General features: G+C 43.8%; 1 protein-coding gene across 4 annotated transcripts in view; it reads left to right on the top strand.

Annotated features, from left to right (window-relative positions):
• Positions 1-21,047, top strand: part of ARHGEF7 (Rho guanine nucleotide exchange factor 7) — a 443,279-nt gene that overhangs the window by 162,161 nt on the left and 260,071 nt on the right. For all 4 annotated transcript variants that reach the window (XM_030201536.1, XM_030201535.1, XM_030201537.1 and 1 more), the window contains one exon: positions 9,330-9,460. In XM_030201536.1, the coding sequence (XP_030057396.1) occupies positions 9,330-9,460 (131 nt within the window). The remainder of the gene's footprint in view (positions 1-9,329; positions 9,461-21,047) is intronic.

Here is a 21,047-nt window from a genome sequence, read left to right as displayed (position 1 = left end):
GGCACCTGGCAAGCTTCCCTAACGTACAAACATTCTATACATGTTATTCCTGGAATTTTTGGATTTTTCCAAGTCCGTTTAGTAGCGGTTTATGGACTTGTCCTTTAGGAATCCGTCCAACCCCTTTTTAAACTCTGCTAAGCTAACCGCCTTCACCACTTTCTCCGGCAACGAATTCCAGAGTTTAATTACACGTTGGGTGAAGAAAAATTTTCTCCGATTTGTTTTAAATGCTTTCAATGCTTTTTTTAAACTGGTCCATATTTTGTATTGAACGAAGTTCAAAGGGCAAAGCATTTCATAATTTTGGACCTATGATGTAGAAAATAGATGATCTGCATTCTTCTAAATAAACCTGATGAAATGTATTTGTCAGTGCTTCAGAGCTTGCTTTATTTGCAGTGCTGTATTGTAGATTTCAGTGGTGTGCTATATGTCTTTATTTTTTCTTTATATGTAGATATATCTTTATTGTCATAATAAGAAAAACATAGGGTAGAGGGGTGCTGCTAAACACCTGGGGGGGGGGGGTTTGAGGGAAGGGTTAGGGGATTGGCCTATGTGAATGAATGGAACAAATTTACTTCTAGACTACAAGGCAACAAAAGGTGGACATTTTTGGAAGGTGTATAGACTTCTGTATCCATTATACTGTATGTTCTCTAATATAAACTGAAAAAAAAATTTTTTTGGGCCCAAGAAAGTCATCAAAAATTCAATCTCTGTTTATATTAGAAACCTACCTTCCTCCCACTCCCCCCACCCCCGTGATGTCCGGCATTCTAACCATTTCCGCCTTCCCTCCTGGTAGTGTCCCTCTGCTGCTGCCGCAACCCCCCCTGAACCGGCAGAGTTCTTACTGACACCCTCCCCCTCACCCCGAACATGCACGGCTCGCACTTAGTTCCTCCCTCCCCCTTCCCTTTGGATGAACCCTCATCCCAGACTCACCTGTAGGCCCCCCCCAGGCCTACCATACTTCTGTGGTGGTCTAGTGGCGTGTTGTGGCAGAAATGATTCCCATTCTCTTCTTCCCATGCTGTCTCTGTGGTAAAAATGGCTGCTGAGACTGCCATTAGACGTTGTGGTTTACTCAGGTGCTTTCACCAGCCCCTGTGACTGATAATCAGAAAAGCAAGGTGGGAAACAGGTGGGGAGAAAAAGAAAGCAGAATAGGGAAAAGTGTAAGGGGATCCATTTTACTGCATCCAAAGTATCAACAAAGAATTAAGGCATTTAATCACTTGATCAGGATCCTACCTCATAGGATCCAGTAACTGAATATTATTTATTTGTTACATTTGTATCCCGCATTTTCCCACATATTGTAGGCTCAATGTGGCTTATCTGTATACCCCAGTGATTCGCAAATCTGGCCTGGGGGAACCTCAGTCAGTCACGTTTTCAAGATATCCACAATGAATATTCATTTGGGAAGCTTGCCAGGTGCCCTTGGCCTGGATTGGCCGCTGTCGTGGACAGGATGCTGGGCTCGATGGACCCTTGGTCTTTTCCCAGTATGGCATTACTTATGTACTTATAGATTTGCATACCAAGGAGGCATGGATCTCATGAATATTCATTTTGGATATCTCATGAATATTCATTTTGGATATCCTTAAAAGGCAGATCACAGAGCAGGGAAGAGATGACTCAGCAGAACAGGGAAGGTGTGGTCAACGCAGGATAAAAACCCTCAGCACATATCAGTGGCTGGGGTTTCCCCAGGACAGTTATGGGAATCACTGGTATAAGCAAGGAACACTGTTTTTGTTTGACGTAATCTAGCCCAATGCTTGTTAAAAGATATTAAATAATAAAGGGAACACTGGTGATCCAGGAGGAACTCTTCCCACACCACCACCCCTTGTATACAGTCCCCCTTCAGTTACAGTTTTTCCGCTCACGCACACACTTCAACCTTCAATTACTCTGTAAAACATGCACATGTGCAGTGCTTAGACCATACACTTAATTGTTGTACACACTTATTTGTTCTGCTGCCTTACTAGGTTGCCAGGCAGAAGGACAATGATTTCTAGAAATCTGACACATTTATGGATGCATTGGTCCATTTCGATTTATTGCAGTATAGTTTTGTTTCACCCTGACAGCTGGAATTTAAACATTGCTTGTGCCATGTGTTCACTTGTTTCAGAGTATACAAAGACTGCATGGTAATATCATAAAGGTCTTTAGAAACTGTTCAGACTCATAGGTGCTGTCTGTCTTGTCTGTCTTCAAAAGGCCAATATAATACTTGATGGCTTCCCTTTGTTTGTATATATATTTTGTGCTAATATTACTTGCAATTCCAGAGCAATGAGCCATGTATAAGGAGTTACTTCCTGTGCAGTAGAGTGTGCTAAAAGGAAGCACAATTTTACTTTCCAATTAATGCTGAAATTTTTACTTTATCTTTAGGGTTGAAGTAAAGTTTTAACGTTTATTTGACCTTTAATAGGAATGTGGGGGAATCTCTAGTAAATTATTGCTCCCCTTTAACAGCACTCCCTCACAGTTAGAGCCAACTTAAAAAGCAGGTTACAGAGTAGGGAAGGAGTAGTCAAGGTAGTATAAAAACCCTCAACACAGATCTGTCAGGTAGGCCCAGAGGAGAGAAGAGAAGCCCTCCACTGCAGAAGCTGTACTCAGGTAGCCAAGTTTATCTTGGAACCCTGCTGAAACAATATCTTTGGAACTAAGGACCAAGCCTGACCCAATTGGATGAATACTGAAAGACAGAACTTTAACTCTGGGACTCTAGGCCAGAGGCAAGCTGACTGTGCTGCCTTTAGAGAGAGAGTCGCGTTGTGGCCTTGGCAGAGCAGGTCACAGGAGAGAATTTTCAGAGATTTTAGCATTGATACTAATGACCTCTTTGACTCATGCCTCTAAATTTCTCTAACATCCTCATTCAATCTTCATCTGTTCTCCACTACCCCTACTCACCAGAATGGTCACTGCCTTGATTGTGTCTTCTTGTCCAACTGCTCACTGTCTAATTTCTTCACCTCAGTTCTTCCCCTCTCTGACCATCATCTGATAACTTTCACACTTAATTTTCCTCCCACCCAATACATTTAGGAATCTTTAGGCTATTGACCCTTGCACTGTCTCCACCACTGTTTCATTTCTCTTCTTACCTACTGTAATCCAAGTCTGTCAATGAGGCTTTCTCGTCCTATAATATTGTTCTCTCTTTTGCTCTGGACATTCTTGCTCCTCCCATTCCCCGTTCTGTAAGACATACCAAATCCCAGCCTTGGCTGATCTCTGGAATCCTCTATTTGCATTCCTGTGCCCGATCTGGTGCATGCCTTTGGCTAAAATCTTGTGTCATTGCTGGCTTCATATATTTCCAATTCTTGCTGATCTCCTTTGTCTGCTCTTTCACTTGCCAAACAAGACTACTACATTTGACAAACTCCAACCCTCACGGTCTGTTGGCTCCAACCGTTGCTGTCACTTTCCTACATTGAAAACTCTCCTCAAAGTGCCTTCACCTCCAACTCTTCCTTCACTTTATTGCTAAACTGTGGCTGAGTACTTCCATGACAGGGTTCACAGGATTAGTCTTGAGTTCTCAACCAAGTCACCTCCACTACTCCTTTCCCCACTCCATTCTCTCAACCTTCATTCACTCCCTGCTACCTTTTTCTTCGTTTTCTGAAATAACTGAATAGGAAACTACACATTTTGTTTCCTACTCCAAACTCACCTGTTCCTTGGATCCTATTCCCACCCAGCACTATCTCTTCAATTGCCATCCCTTCTATCTTTCATATCCTCAGTCTTTTGCTTTCCACTTCAACTGTACCTGATACCTTCAAACATGCTGTAATTAAACCACTCCTCAAAAAAAACCCAAGAAAAAACTTCAGTGGATCCTATCTGCTCTTCCAACTATCACCCCCATCTTCCTCCTCCCTTTTTTATCCAAGCTACTTGAATGTGTTGTTCACTACCGTTGTCTTCATTTTCTTTCATCTCGAGCTAGTCTTGATCCACTACAATTTGGCTTTCGACCTCTGTATTCAATTGAAACAGCCCTGTTTCAATCACCTGTTCCTGGCCAGATCCAAAGGCCTCTATTCTATCCTCATCTTTCTTGATCTGTCTGATGATTTTGACACTGTTGATTACCATCTGCTCCTCTATACTCTGGCCTTGCTTGGATTTTGGGGCTCTGTTCTTTCTTGGTTTCTTCTTTTCTCTCCCATCATATTTTCTGTATGCTCTGGAGGATCCTCCCTCACTGCTATCCCACTATCAGTCAGTATACCTCAGGGTTATGTTTTGGGACCTCTTTTTTTTTCTCTATCTATACTTATTCCCTTGGTACTCTGATCTCCTCGCATGGTTTTCAGTATCATCTTTATGTTGATGATTCCCAGATCTACCTCCTCCACACCAGAAATTTCAGCAGGAATCCAGGCCCAAGTCTCAGCCAGCCTGTCTGACATTGCTGCCTGGACATCACCACCATGTGAAGCTATACGTGGTCAAGACTGAACTGATTATTTTTCCCCCTAAACCCACCTCTCCCCTTCTCCCCTTCTCTATTTCTGTGGATAACACTCTCATCCTTCCTGTCTCATGAGCGCATAACTTTGGGGTCAATTTTGACTCCTTTCTCTCTACAAATCCAACGGACTGCCAAAACCTGTCTCTTTCTTTATAACATCACCAAAATTTGTCCCTTTTCTGAGCACACTATGAAAACCCTTATCCACACTGTTATCACCTCACGCTTAGACGACTGGAACTTGCTTCTCACAGGTCTCCCACTAAATCACCTCTCTTCCCTTCAATCTGTTCAAAATTCTGTTGCACGACTTATATTTCACCAGTGTTGCTATGCTCAAATTAGCCCTCTCCTCAAGTCCCTTCATTGACTCCCTATCTGTTTTTGCATAAAGTTCAAACTCCTCGTATTGACTTATAAGTACATTCACTCTGCAGCCCCTCGGTGTCTGTCCACTCATATATTTTCTACATTCCTCCCTGGGAACTACGTTCATCAGATAAATCTCTCTAATCTGTACTCTTCTTCTTCTCCACTGCCAGCTCTCCAGACTCCGTTCTTTTTATCTTGCTGCACTGTATGTCTGGAATACACTTACAGGCTTATTTCGAAAGAGAAGGGCGCCCATCTTTAGACACAAATCGGAAGATGGGCGTCCTTCTCATAGGGTCACCCAAATCTGCATAATCGAAAGCCAATTTTGGGCGTCCTCAACTGCTTTCCGTCACGGGGACGACCAAAGTTCACGAGGGCGTGTCGGAAGCATAGTGAATGCGGGACTGGGGCGTGCTTAACACATGGACGCCCTCGGCCAATAATGGAAAAAAAAAAGAAGGGTTTCCCTGACGAACACTTGGGCGACTTTACTTGGTCCTTTTTTTTTTTACGACTCACAAAAATGTGCCCTAAATGACCAGATGACCACCCGGGGATGACCTCCCCTTACTCCCCCAGTGGTCACTAACCCCCTCCCACCCTAAAAAAAAATGTTTAAATATTTTTTCCAGTCTCTATGCCAGCCTCAAATATCATACCCAGCTCCATGACAGCAGTATGCAGGTCCCTGGAGCAGTTTTAGTGGGTACTGCAGTGCACTTCAGGCAGGTGGACCCAGGATCCCCCCACCTGTTACACTTGTTGAGGAAACAGCGAGCCCTCTAAAACCCACCATGAACTCACTGTATCCACATCTAGGTGCCCCCCCTTCATCCCTAAGGGCTATGGTAGTGGTGTACAGTTGTGGGGAGTTGGTTTGGGGGGGGGGGGTCTGGGAGGCTCAGCACATAAGGTAAGGGAGCTGTGCACCTGGGAGCTTTTTCTGAAGTTCACTGCAGTGCCCCCTAGGATGCCTGGTTGGTGTCCTGGCATGTGAAGGGGACCAGTGCACTACGAATGCTGGCTCCTCGTATGACCAAATGGCTTGGATTTGGTTGTTTCTGAGTTGGGCGTCCTTGGTTTCCATTATCGCCGAAAACCAGGGACAACCATCTCTAAGGACGACCTAAGTGTTGAGATTTGAGCGTCCCCGACCGTATTATTGAAACGAAAGATGGACGTCCATCTTGTATCGATAATACGGGCTTCCCTGCCACTTCGCGGGGACATCCTGCGAGGACGTCCTCAGGAAAACTTGGGCGCCCTGTTCGATTATGTCCCTCCACGAGTCAGTATGTTAAGCTTCGTCTCTGGCTGTATTCAAGTCTAGGCTAAAAGCCTATCTTTTTGAGGCTACTTTTAATTCCTAACTCCTATTCACTTATTCAGGACCCGTGTCTGTTTTAATCATTCCTACCATAAGTTCACATATTTAGACAGCAGTTGAACAGTAATTCTCTAATCTCTTTATTTTATTTACTTGTGATATTTATATCCCACATTATCCCAAGAGTTCAATGTGGCTTATAGCAAATAATATAGCAATGGAGATGAACAGAGTTTTACCAGTGTAGTAAGTTAATTATAAGTTAAAAAAATTGGGAGGATTATAGCAAGGATGTAGATACAAATTTTAACTATGTATAGCAAAGAACAATCATTATAACAATGAAACATAACTTTTTTTTATGAGCACTATACAATTTAAGTTAGTGCATGGATTACAATTATAGGTACCACTACTACTAATCATTTCTATAGAGCTACTAGACGAACGCAGTTCTGTACACATTATATTCAGGTAGTTTCTCTGTCCCTAGAGGGCTCACAATCTAAGTTTTGTACCTGGGACAATGGAGGGTTAAGTGACTTGCCCAAGGTCACAAGGAGATGCAGTAGGAATTGAACCCAGGGTTGCCAGGATCAAAGCCTCCACACTAACCATTAGGCCACTCTTCCCGAAGAATCAGTTGGATTGTATACAGAAGTTACATTATGCATTATGTACATTATTTGACCTGTTTGTCTGTCTTGATTAGATTGTAAGCTCTATTGAGCAGGGGCTGGTAGTTGGGGGAGCCCTAGATTTAATAAAGGCATGAATTAACATTTCCATATGCCTAAGCAACCAAAAACTCACAAGGGAAGAAAGGAAGCTGAATAGTGGAGTTCCTCAGGGATTGGTAGTGGGACCAATTCTATTTGATATTTTTGTGAGTGACATTGCCAAAGGTTTAGACGGGAAGGTGGTGGTTTTTATTTTATTTTTTTATTTTTTTTGTGGATGACACAAAAATATCCAACAGAGTGGACACTACAGAAGGAGTAGAAATAGGACTTTATATACCATCACAGCCAGTGGCTAAGGAAAGTTTACAAGGTAGTAATAAGTTGTGACAGTTGAAAACATTAAACATAACAATAGATTCACACTATCTCAAATTTGCTAACTGAATATAGCATATTCCTAATTAAAAATGTTTTGAAAAAGCCAAAATTTCAATTGCTAGCAAAATTTCAGGTAATCAGTCTCTAGTCTAAGTTGGGGGCATGAGCTGGGCTGTAAGTCAGTGATTCGTAGTGCAAGAAGCAAGCCTTTAGAACTTATGAGTTTTAAATAGGGGTGAGCAACTAACGCGTTAATTTTTTTAAAATATACAGAGTTTTTAAATGATGCCTGTATTTTTTTTAAACGCAGACCCGCCCCTTCCCACCTTTGTTTACCTCTGCTGCTGGACTCAGGCTGTGGATTTTCAGCTTTGTTGGCACATTGGTGCAGGAATTAGGGGAAATCTCGCGGTGTCAAGCCCTGTGAGACTTTCCTGACTCACTGGAAGAATCCTCTTGACCCTGCTTAGAGGCTTTCCCGCCCAAGGAGGTTGACCACTGATTCCTCCAGTGATGCACCAGTACATGCGTGGCAAAGGCTTCTGTCCACCGACACCACGTGGCTCAGCTTGTCAGTCTCTCCCTTCCCAATATGAGTCCAGCAACTCTCCTGACTTTACCCCCCCCCCCCCCCAATATGAGTCCAGCAACTCTCCTATTCCCTTCCCCTTCCCCGCAGGTTCAAAGACCTTTCCCGCTTCTTCCTCCTGTCCTCTTGCGGCGCTTCCAAACCTGTCTTCTTTGCCTGCTACAGGAGCCATAAACACACGCTGTCTGTAGTTGGCACGAGATCTGTTGCTCTGCCACATCCTGCCCTCCCCCGCTGATGCGACTTCATGTTTGCTCGGTGGGAGAATGTGGCAGAGGAATGGTTCTCGTTTCATTTTTATCAGTGCTGCAACCGGCGAAGAAGACGGGTTTGGAAGCTCTGTGGGTGGGTAGGTAGAAGAAATGGGAGAGGTGTTTGGGCTCAGCCTGCAAACTTTAGGCACTAGGTCTGAATTTTTATTTGCCATGGCAACATGGCGCCTGGGGTTTGTTGAGTCCTGGGTTAGCCTGTTGTCAATCACACAAACAAACAAAAAAAACCTTCCCCCCTCCTCTGTTTACTAAGCCACACTAGCGGCTGCAGTGTGCTAATGCTGACACAATCCACTCACTTTGAATGGGCTGTGTCGTCATTGCTCTGCGGCTTAGTAAACGGGGGGGGGGGGGGGGGGGGAGGGTTAGATTGTGAGCCCACTAGAGACAGAAAAGTACCTGTCTATATAACATGTAAACTGCTTTGATTGTACCACAGAGAGGACATATATCAAATCCCTTTCCCTTCCCCTTATGATGTTGTGTTTCTCACAGTGCTAAATTTTTTAAATGCCAGTTTCTTTTCAACTAGCTATTTAACTTGGCTGCCTGAGGCTGGTATGATGGAATAGTGTGGAAGAACCAGGTTTGATTTTCAGGCTCTACATTTGGACCTGGTAGAGAATTCTGTGGAGGTAGAGTACATAGTCCACGTAGGGGTGGGGGAGCCCCAACCATCACTCAAGAGTGACATCCATTGGTTGTCTTGTCTGCACATTATTTTGTGTCTGTGGTTGGAGCCATATCTTTGATCCTCAGCCAGAGGATTACAACTGCAATGCTTAGAATTTTAGATTTCTGAGATTAAAAATGGAATGATAAACCACCGAGTAGTCATGATTGAAAACTCCTGGTGCCTTGGGTTTTGTTTCTGTTCTCTAATAAAGACAATAAGAAGGATTGGAGCAAGATTCAAATGAGCTAGATGACCAAAGAGTAGAAGGAAGACTGTCCTACACTCTGAAAATGGACTACATGTAATAATTATGACTAACTGTTATTGGCTCTGTGTTCAAGTATTGGGCAGCAACGTTTGTATAGAAGATTTTTCACAATTTAATAGTAAAATGTCTTTTCCCTTTTCTTATTACAATCCATCTACAACTTTTCCAGACCATTAAATCTCACAGTTAAGATGCATTAAGTGAAATGATCTTGATCTTTGCTTTTCCCTCAGACATTGGATTGGGCAGTGATTCCGTATGTGCACGCCCATCCTCTCACCGCATAAAGTCCTTTGATTCCCTTGGATCCCAGTCTGTACTCAGCAGAACCTCAAAACTCTTTCAGGGCCAGTATCGAAGTCTGGTAAGTCATTTTCATTACTAACATTCTGAGTTATTTTGAGGCATATTTTCAAAGCACTTAGCCTTCCAAAGTTCCATAGGTTTCTATGGAACTTTGGAAGGCTAAGTGCTTTGAAAATATGCCTGTTTGTTACAGAACGCAAGTTAAAATGTCTTGCAAGAGGTTCCTTTTGTTTTAGAAGTTCACATTGAATTTGCATGTAAAAACATTTTTATCATGAAAGTGAGAGATAGTAAAATGAGATGAGCTGTCAGCCCATGCTTGTAATGCCACTCTCTTCTATAGTAAGGCACGTCCTGGGAGATTTTTTAAGCGTAAAGATTCTACAAATGTGACTTTTGTTTGTGTTTTATAACATTTCAATTCAAAATAATAGAAATTATCATCTGGTACTTCCCTGCCCCCCCACTTACAACCCCTATAACAACTCTCAGTAGAATAGTCCAGCTCCAATTCTATTTCAGACTTGTGAAGCATAACAGGTCTTAACTGCTGTTGCCTCTTTGCATGTTGAGAGTGTACCATATGCAAATATTTTGCATATCACTACGGTCTGAAGGGATCAGATCTGCTGTCCAGGTCTGATTTCCACCCCTCCCCCCCCCCCCGATATATTTTTAGAAAGACTTTTCTATTTATAAAGCATGTTTTGCATGTGGAAAAGGGCTCTTACAAAATTATGTAGCTGAATACATGTTTGTAAGCATGCACACTGACAAGATTTCAACTAAGCATTGCAGGTGATGTAGCTATCATTTATGCATTTTTAAAAAATAAAATATGTGAGTACAATCATAGAGGAAGTTCACACATTTATACCTTTGTTGGAGCATGAGAATTTGTGTGCGACTGGGAATAGTTTTGGGTGTCTATTTTATAAAGTCATAGAGGTGCCTTTGTTGCCTTTATATAAGATATGCCTGGGAAATTCCACACAGTGCAGAATTTTCACAGAATTCCCCACCTCCCATGCAGAGTTCTGTGCAGGAAGCAGCACCAGGAGGTAGAGATGTTGATAAAATTGAGGGCTCTGCAACTTTCCCTCCTTCTGTGCAGTGATTAAGTCCCCCATGGAATATATCTTGCTTCCTTGCAACACACCTCTAGCTTTCTCCAGCTACCCATAGGTTGATCGCATCTCAAGAGGAGGTGGTGTGCAGCTGGATTACATAGTCATCCTCTACTGAACTGCACTTGACAGTTTTGTTTTAATGATGCAGGTCTCCGTACAGCCACATAGTTCAAATAAACAGTTGAACCAAGGTTAGCAGAGGAAGAGGGTGTGGCTTGATGTACACGCACATCTTCCTTAGTGCTGGACCAATCTGAGGAGCCGATGCTCAGAAGCAAATGTGGACACTAGAGGCCAATAGCGTCATACTAGTGCCCGCATTTGCTCCCACTGATGATCAGAGCTTAGAGTATGTAATAACGTGCTTGCTGGCTCTATTTGATAATTGCATGCAAATGCATGCAAGCAAGGCTCTCCCGCATTCCTCTTTCATGATCAGCGTACAATGCACCAAACAAGGCTGCTGCTACCGCTGCAAACCGTAAGCCAGTTCGGAGCTGGCGTTAGGGTTTGCCAGCAAGGGAGAAATGAGGGAGACCCACTGAAGAGGTTTTACAGGTCCAGGATTTTCTCCCAGACCTGTCAAACCTAAGCCCCCCACCAAACACAAGACCTGCCCCCCACCCCCAAAACACAAAAACCCTGGGTGGTCCACTGGGACTTCTAGCTTCCCCCCCCCCCCCCCCACCAAACAAAAACGTCCTGGTGATCCAGTGGGACCTCTATCTAGCTTATAAGCACTGGGCAGGGCGGGACGCCGCTATTTTGGGAAGGCGCCTGAAGAGGGAGGGAGCCCTAGTTCCTCCCTCCTCCACTTATTACAACTACGGAGAAGTAGGCCGCCGGTAGAGGGAGGGCGGGCTAGCTAGCTAGATAGCGGTCCCACTGGACTATCATGGTGTTTTTGTTTGATATGGGAGAGGGGGGAAGGTAGCGGTCACACAGGACCACCAGGGTTTTGTGTTTTGGGAGTGGGGGGCCTGAAGGTCCATTGGACTTCCAGGTCTTGTGTTTGTGAGGGGCAGGCTTATGTTTGACAGGTCTGGGAGAAAATCCCTGACCTGTCAAACCTCTTCTGCTGTTTGACAGGTCTGGGCTTTTGACAGCCTGGACCTGTCAAACAGCTTCTGCGGGAGGATTATGCCTTGGGCGCATGCCCAGGCACAATCCTCCTGTGAAGTACCCCCATGATCAGAACTAATAGCACACATAAATTTGAACACTGTTAGCTTTGATCATAGGGGTGTTATAGCCCTGTGCTGTTCCGGCGCTATTTTTAGAACTGGTAGATGCTGATAGAGCTGTAGTGGCATGAGGTAGGAAGAGAGCAAGTTGAATAGAAAGAGAAAAATGGAAGCAGATACAGACCATATGGCCTATCTAGTCTGCCCATCCATGCCAACTACTATCTCTTCCTTTCCTTTCCAGATCCTATGTACTTGTCCCAAGCTTCCTTGAATTTAGATACAGTCTTCATCTCTACTACCTCCACTAGGAAGTTGTTCCATTAATTTGGCACCTTTCACACTTCTGAGTCTGTCCTCTCTCACCTTCATCCTATGCCCACCTCATTCCAGAACTTCCTTTCAATTGAAGGAGACTTGCCTCTTGTGTATTTATGCCACAGAGGTATTTAAACGTCTCTGTCATATACCCCTCTCTCTCACCTTTCTTCCAGAGTACACATATTGAGAGGGAGATGCTAGACCATGGGATGGGGAGGGAGAGATGCTGGACTATGGGAGGGGGGTGAGAGAGGAGAGATGCTGGACCACTGGTGAGGGAAAGAGGTAAGAGAGATGGGACAAAGAGAGACTGGGAGTGGAGGGGAAGGGCTAGAAAAATGTCAGGCAACAAGGATGAGGGGTAGAGAGAAATGGAGGGAGCGGGAGGAGATGCTGGGCTATAGAGGTGGAGGGAGGAGAGATACTGTGAATGGTGCAACTATGTGGTTGTTAAGGAGATGAATGAGAGAAGGATAGTGAGTACAGAGGGTAAAAATATGGTAATGGGGAGTAGATGAAAGAAGGGAATAGGCTGGGGAAGGAGTGAGACTGGAAATGGGAGAGCTAGGGAGTGAGAGAGGAGATGGAAAATTGATAGGTAGGTGAAAGTAAATAAGAATTGGAAGACTAGAGGGTGAGAGAGGGTAAAATTTGAGTGAACAGATTTAGAAAAGAAAGAACAATATGTCTGAAAGAGATGTATGGAGGAGAGATGATAGATGGACAGTAGCCCCTGGAAAGATAGCAGGAGAGGAAAACAGAAAAGAGAAACTGGCATTAGCATGGTTGAAAAATAAAATATCCAAACTATAAAGGTAGAAAAAAGTTTTATATTCCAGTTAATAAATTCAAATTGTTAACTTTGGGAAATGTAGATTGCAGATGTCTTTGTACTGTGTTAAGTACAAGAGGAAATACATTTCTGTTCTTGTTTCTCCTGCATTGCAGTAGACGCTGAGTTTGTCTTCATATTTCTTTTTCTAATTTGTGATTCCTTGTTGCCTATTCATAGGTAGGGTTCTTGCTGTTTGAATATTGAGATGAGATATTTTTTTCAGGTTTTGTACAGTTTCACAATGTGCTTGATAATAGGGAGATTAATGTTGCTATTGCTCCATGGAATGCTTGTTTTTTGTATGGTGACTTCCATGGAGACATTTCTTAGTTCTAATCTGCACCTGTCGGGTGGAGGTTGAATTTTTGTGAATACATAGAATGTTTACATATACACCGCCTTGAGTGAATTATTTCAAAAAGGCAGTAAATAAATCCTGGTGCCTTGGGGAGATGCAGGGGGTGAGGAGTGGGAGTCATGAGTGAGACATACCTGGCTGCTGCTGCTTGAGGCATCGGATGGGTCTCCAGTCCATCTCAGTTTATGTTCCAAATCTGTTAATTAATAACGAAGTAAGAGGTACAATAACAAGTTCAAGATTTAAACAACATCATTAACCCAAAACCCCCTTTGCGCTGCCACGGTTGCTATCTTGGTTTGTTATATAGGCCTTGTGTGCACTGCTGTCTCCTAATTTTCCCAGCCCCAGACAAATAGGTTGCAACTGCAGTGGCATTTTGGCTCTAAAGCCTGCCCCTGTGGCCTGTGCAAGTGCACTAGTAAGGTTTCTGTTCTGGCCACCACCCTTCACCACGTGACGTGCTGTGACCTGCCTGGATCCAAGACCTGACTCAGGAGCCAGTGTGTCTTGGTTGCTTGCTTCATATTGAAATAAATCCAGAATCTCATCAAGAGATTTTCTTTGCACTGACTGCAGCAAAGATCTATGAAGCTGGGTAATAGCCAGAGCAGTCCTTGCTCTGCCTACTACTGAGTCCCAGGTTAAAAAACAAAAATCCAAACAAACTGTATTTTATATGTCTACAAAAGGGGGGGGGGGGGGGCAGGAAGGGCAGGGGAGATGTTGGGCTATGGGAGGAGGAGTGTTGGAAAGGCCTATCCGTGTTACTTCTGAGTTATACCACTGGTTATGAGGTAAAGAAGAGGTGGAGTAGGGTAATTTGGAAAAAGGAAATGTGCTATCTATTTATATTAGTAGGCAGAAGAAATAGAGTTGTAATTGAAGACATTTAGAAAATTGCTATTTAAGGTGAAGTGCTTTTACTTGGAGATTTGAGAGAGAGAGAGAGAGAGAGAGAGAGAGAGAGAGTGTGTGAGAGAGAGAGAGTGTGTGTGTGAGAGAGAGTGAGTGTGAGAGAGAGAGAAAGAAAGAGAAAAACTACATCAACTCGTCTCCGGTTCTCCAGGACTATTCCCAACTCTCAGGGATGTTGAAAAGCTTGGACAGCAGATGAATCCTGTCCTATCACTCTGTCCACCCTTAACTGTATAGATATATTCTATGCATTATAATAATAATGAAAAACAAAAAGGGCAGAAAGCAGGCCAAATAGCCAGCATGATTAAAATTTGAGGAGGAGAAGGAGGCTATTGGGAGCTAAAAGAGGATCCTTCAGAAAATGGAAGAAGGATCCAAATGAAGATAATAGGAAACAGCAAAAGGAATGGCAAGTAAAATGCAAAGCACTAATGAAGAAGAAAAGAGAGACTTTGAAAAGAAGATTGCCTCAGAGGCAAAAATACATAAGAATCTGTTTTACATACATTCAAAGGAAGAAGCCAGAATGAGAATCGGTTGAACCGCTAGATGGTTAAGGAGTGAAACGGGCATTCAGGGAGTACGAGGCCATGGTGTAGAGACTAAATGTAGTCTTCTCTGAGAAAGGTATGGAGGAAATACCCATGAATCAGTGAAACTGAAACTCATTTATATAAACCTGGAAGGTGTAATAGGTCAAATTGACAAACTAAAGAATAGCAGATTTCCTGGACCAGATAGTACACACTCCAGAATACTGTTTAGAATTTTAAAAATGAATTTGTACCTTTATTTTTAAAATCAAGCATTGCACCTGAAGATTGGAGAGTGGTCAGTATAACACCAATTTTTTAAAAAGGGTTCTGGGGGTGATTTGGGAAATTTTAGATCTGATTAGCCTGATGTCGGTGCTGGACAAAATGATAGACCAGTTGTTCCCAAACTTAGTCCTGGAGGTACCCCAGCCAGTCAGGTTTTCAGTATATACACAATGAGTATTCTTCAGAGACATTTGCATGCACTGCCTCCACTGCATGTGAATTTCATGAATATTCATTATGGATATCCTGAAACCCTGACTGGCTGGTGTTCCTCCAGGACCAGGTTTGGGATCCACCGTGATACTGTTATAAAGAGCAAAACTATAGAATATATATATAGGCGTAGATTAATGATTGAAAGCCAACATGGTTTTAGTCAAGTGAAGTCTTGTCTCAACACTCTGCTGCATTTGTTTGAAGGGGTGAATGAACATGTGGATAAACGTGAACCAGTTGATATTGTGTATCTGGATTTTCAAAAGACATTTGAAGGACTCCTGATAAAATTAAAGAGCCATAGGATTATTGTGGATTAAGGACTGGTTAAAAGATAGAAAACAGAAAGTAGGGTTAAATGGTCGATATTCTCAATACAGAAAGGTAAATAGTAGAGTTCCCCAAGGATCTGTGTGGGATCACTGCTTTTTATCACATTTATAAATGACCTAGAAACAAGAATGAGGTGATCAAATCAGTCAATGACACAAAATTATTCAGCATTAAGTCAAGTCACAGGGAAATTGTGTGAAATTGCAAGAGGATCTTAGGAGACTGGGAGACTGGTCATGCAATAGGCAAATGAAATTTAATGTGAGCAAGTGCACAGTGATGCACATAGGTAAGGTCAACCTAAATTATAGCTACGTGATACAAGGTTCCACAATAGTAAACGCCATCATTGATATGTTGAAATCCTCTGCTCAGTGTGCAGTAGTGGTCAAGAAAGCAAGTAGATTTTTAAGAATTGTTAGGAAAAGAATGGAGAATAAAACAGATAATGATGTCTTTTTGTTGCTCCATGGTACAACACACCTTTAAATATTGTGTGCAATTCCGGTCATGCAGAAGAGAAAGAGGGATCAAGAGTACACAAACCAAAGCGATAAAAAAAAACAAAAAACACACACACACAGGGCCTTCAAGACTGGGACAATAGGAGAGGATTTATTCAGAAAAAGACCCATCACGGGCCATGTTTTGGCTGTGGTCTGCCTGCCTCAGGGGTCAAAGAAATGTCCCAACTTTCTTCTTAAGTATTGTCATACTGATGGCATTCTTTGATTTTTCGTTCAATTGAGACAGTGGTGATTTATTTTCTGTGAATGTGCAGATGATTTTTTAAAAACTTATCTTCTGTATGGTTTATTATTATTTTTTTCCTGAAATACTTAAGAAGAGAGCTGGAACGTTTCTTTGACCCCTGAGGCAGGCGGACCACCGCTGAAACACGGCCCGTGTCGTTTTTTTCTGAATAAATCTTTTCCTATTGTCCCAGTCTTGAAGGCCCTTGTGTGCTTTTTTTGTAGTGTACTTCTGGTCACCATATCTCAAAAAGATATACAGTTGTTGAATTAGAAAAGGTACAGAGAAGGACAACCAAAATAATAAAGGGACTAGAATGATTCCCCTATGAGGAAAGGCTACAGAGATTAGGGCTCTTTAGAGACAGCTGAGGGAGATATGATAAAGGTCTGTAATATTATGAGTCGAGTGGAACGGGTAGATATGAATCATTTATTTACTCTTTCTAACAATACATGGACTAGAGGGTATATAATGAAGTTGCTAAGTAGTACATTTAGAACAAATTGGAGAAAATGTTTCTTCACCCAGTGTATAATTAAGCTCTGCAATTTGTTTCCAGGGTGTGTGGTAAGGATGGTTAGTGTAGTAGAGTTTAAAAAGGGTTTGGACAAGTTCCATTATTAAGGTGGAATTTGGGAATATCCACTGCTTTATATCTGAGATAAGCAGCATGTAATCTATATTACTCTTTTGGGATCAAGCCAGGTACTTCTGTCCTGGATTTGCCACTGTTGGAAACAGGATACTGGGCTTGATGGACCCTTGGTAAGGCGATGCTTTTGCACTTATGTACCAAGTAACTAGTGGTTGTGTATTGCACAGTAAGGGGCAGCATATTGCTTATCACATTCCATTACAGATTATCAACTTACTTATTTCTGCCAAGGTTTATTGCCATTATAGGATAGGGCCCTTCTGCAGCCAGACTTTTCAAGTGGGCCCAAACAATGGGCCCTGTTTACTAAGTCGTGCTATAGGCGCACTAGTGTTTTTAGTGCGCGCTAACACTAGAGGCACCCATAGGAATATATAGATGTCTCTAGCATTAGTGCATGCTAAAAACACTAGTGCATCTTAGTGAACAGGGCCCAGTATCTCTTGTTGTAAATGAATGCCCAGTGTTTTGTTTTATTAGTGGTACACAGACATTACACCTTGCTGGTGACAATACTTTTAAGTGACTTGACATAATTTGCACATGCTAGAGCAGGATGGAAATGAGAGCCGACCAATGCTTCTACTATTCTTCTCCCTCTACTCTCTTCCTTTTATTGATATTGTAGTTCCTTTCTTTATTCCAGCGGTATATTGAGCACTTGCAAAAAAATAAATAAATAAAATGGAAAGTTCACTTTCCATTACATTCATTCCCACTATTCCAGGACGAGTGGGTAGTTATGTCCATCAACCAGCAGGTGGAGATAGAAAATACAGAACTGAGCACCACTACATAGCTCCCTGCTAGCAGCTCAGCTTCTTAGTATCTTCTATCTCCAGCAGGTGGTCGATGGGAGCACTGCGTGTGGGTGCTACAAAAAAAAAACATGGAGGAAGTGAAGGAGCAGTTTTAGTGATTGGATCAGTGGAGTGAGAACCAGGGGAGCCTGGTGCAAATCTCACTACTGCTCCTTGGGGTCTTTGGCCGATACAATCAGTCTGTGATGCCTCCTAAGACAGAGATTGTATAAAATAAAAATAAAGCGGGTAGGTAGTGCAGTGCACCAGATATTTTCCATTGCAGCCCCCGCTTAGAGTGTGACCTGCTGCCCGTCTTCGGGCTGCTAGGAGCAGTGGGTGGTGTTACTCCTCGGACCGCTGCACGGTGTGCAGTCCGGTTTCTGAGTGGAGGAGCTGATTCAGAGCTCACACATACAGGGCGCGCTTGGTCATAGCAGCGCTTTTCTTTCAACTCCGGTCCCTGATGCAGGGCCTTGGCACTTCGCCTCAGATGGAGGCGGGGATGGTGGCCATTTTGGTTTTTTTGACAGTAGTGAAGCCCCCGCGCAGCCAGCTGTGTTGGTGGGGTCCCTTCGGGGGGGGGGGGGCCCTGGGTCAGGGCCATCCCTTCTGCTCCACCAAACCTTGGGCTGGGGCTTGGAGCCTCTTCTCCAGTGGGCCTGGCAGCTCCGGCAAAAGAGAGAGGAGGTGGGGATCTCCCTGCTTGTTCCCAGGGGATCGCGACTGCTGCCCCGTGGAGACTTAGTCTCGGATTTCACTGCAGTTGGTCTGCTAGGAGGCGGCCCCCCTGATTTCAGAGGCAATTGCCGCACTCCCTTGGGGAATTTCCGGAAAAGTAGTTAGGCGGCTAGCCTTATGAAGGGCCTCGGGCCCATTCAAGGTGTTCCCCCATTCACCTGGGCATTCGAGTTCTGCTTGCCGCAGTGTGGAGTGCGTCTGACACAGGCCTACAGTTTGGGAGGACCGTGGCGCATTCTTTTTTTCTCTGGTGCCGGGAGGATATATTCTCTTACGTAAGTTGGACTCTGGGTCTGCAGTCACCTACAGTACTTCTCTCCCGGTGGTTGGCGGCCTTGCCTTGAGGGGTCTGCTAGTTAGGAAGCCAAAACGGGCTTTGCAGTGCACCTTGAGGTGACTTTTTTGGAGCTGCAGGCTTCTATTTTTGGCCCTTTGGTGGCACAGGCCTGTTTGCAGTGGCATCAGCAGTCCCTTTTCCCAGGGCAGTCCCCGGGCTGCCTGGATGGAGGCGGGCTTTGCCTGTCTGATGACCACTGTGTATGTCATTCTTAGTGGTTCAGCCACAGGCATGTCATTGACGCTCTCCGGAAGGCGTCACTTCTGGCTGGGGGCGTAGGTGGCATCCAAGGCCTGCGTGGTTGGGTTACCCCTTTGAGGCACATTTCTCTTTGGGAATGGCCTCAGCAATTCGGTTCAGGAGCTGGGTGAATGGGCCACAGCATCTTCCTGAAGACGCTCCTTGTCCCTCTGCTCGCCTTGCGGACTCGGCAGGTGCCCTGTTTCGTGACGGCTCTGTGTAGGTCTGGTCGTCTGCGGAGACGGAAGTTTCGTTTCATCTTGCACTTGGACAGCTGGCTAATTCGGGCCTCCTCTTGTCAAGCCTGTATGGAGGACCCTTCAACAATGGTTCGCTTCCTGTTTTGTTTTCCTTTCTGGTTTAGGTGTTCTTTTGGTTTCCCTGTGAGCTTGAGTGTTTCTCACAGAGGGCGGCACTTTAAGTTACCGCATTGTATTCTTTGCTTCTGCTTCGTTCCCAGCTTCCAGCCTGGGATTTCGTGCAGGTTCTCGGTTCTGTGGCAGCGGCCCTGGAAGTGGTACCTTACACTCTGATGCGTCCATTTCATAGGGCCCTGTTCAGCCACTGGTCTCCGGTTTCAGAGGGTTACAGCTTCTGGCTTCTTTGTCCCTAGCGGTCAGAGCTGAGGTGGTTGTGGGTTCCCCAGTCGTTGACCCTAGGGAGGCCTTCCCTGCTCCTGCCTTGGGAAGTGGGGTCTACGGAGGACAGTTTCTTGGGCTGGGAGCCCTTTGCGGGGGTCCCCTGGCACATTGTGTATGATTTTTGTACGTCACTCCTGCCAGCAACTTAACAACTGCCTGCAAAAGATGCAAGGAGAACAGAAAGAAAGGTATAAAGCTTCTGATGATATTTTGAATTTTGACTACCTTTTAGTTGTACTGATTTCGTACTGTTTATGGATAAGAGGGATGAGAAGGGCAAGAGAACAGAGGTTCTACTGTTATTCCTAGACATGTATGATTGGCCAGATTGTTACTTGACTAGACAAGCCTTATTATTCTTTTGATATAAATCTCATTCAGAAGTGATACTTTGGATTCTTGGTTAGGAGTGAATTGGGTGCAGTTTGTTTTGTAATTTTGCAAAATTCCTGAGACATTAGAATGCCTGTTGACCTATTACTTCTTTGTTATACAGTACAAGTGAAGAAGGATGAGATGGAGCTGTTTACATGGTTTGAACTCTGTCAGCATGGCACGGTTCCATAAACCTACCCACAACTCAGCTTGACTGAGGGGCTGATGCAGAAAGCCACACAGTAGAGCCGTGTGCCAATGGCTGAACGCACAGGTTCTAATTTTAAACTTACCAAGAAAGTTTTTTTTTTCCTGTCGATACAGTAAGCTAATCATATGCAAATTCTAAAAGGGCAGAACTTGTGCACTAGTCAGTGTAAGCCTGCCAGATACATATACACAAAGTTCTTAGCCAAAAGGCAGCTAGAACTCTGTACATGTTCAAGCAAAGCAAAAATGTCAGTACATGTGCTGGATTGTTATTCTACAGATAAGTATCAGCCTCACAAAAAATGCTTGCCCATAAAATGTTTGTGAGGCTAATGCTTATGTACTGAACAATTTCCCGTTCACATGCAGATACGTTTTTTTTTTTCCTGTTTGGACCTGTGCTCAGAATCATTACCTCCTGATATGTCTTAGAAGTTGTGAACATTTTTATGCTTGCAACCAAAACAAACAAAGCAAAAACAAACTCTTCTCAAACCCTGCTGAAGAAGAGTGAACTAACTCTTTTATGACTCCTCAGACCTGACGTCCAAGTTCTGGCATTGTGCATAGTTCTCTGCATTGGGGCTGGATAGCAAATAGCCCCATTACCATTCATTTTAATATGCTATGTATCAGCGTCCTATGTGCAGATTTGCTTAGTGTTCTCTGTGTGAAATACTTCTCTGCATTGTTCGACCATAAAACTATGCGTAGACACCTCAGTACCAATGTGCTTTGTTGGCGCTTTCTGCATTGGCTCCTAATGCTTCT

This window comes from Microcaecilia unicolor, chromosome 4 (assembly GCF_901765095.1).
Source record: "Microcaecilia unicolor chromosome 4, aMicUni1.1, whole genome shotgun sequence".
In the NCBI taxonomy this organism is placed as follows: Eukaryota; Metazoa; Chordata; class Amphibia; order Gymnophiona; family Siphonopidae; genus Microcaecilia; species Microcaecilia unicolor.
Note: the sequence above shows the minus strand (reverse complement) of the source record. Positions and strands in the feature narration are given on the sequence as shown.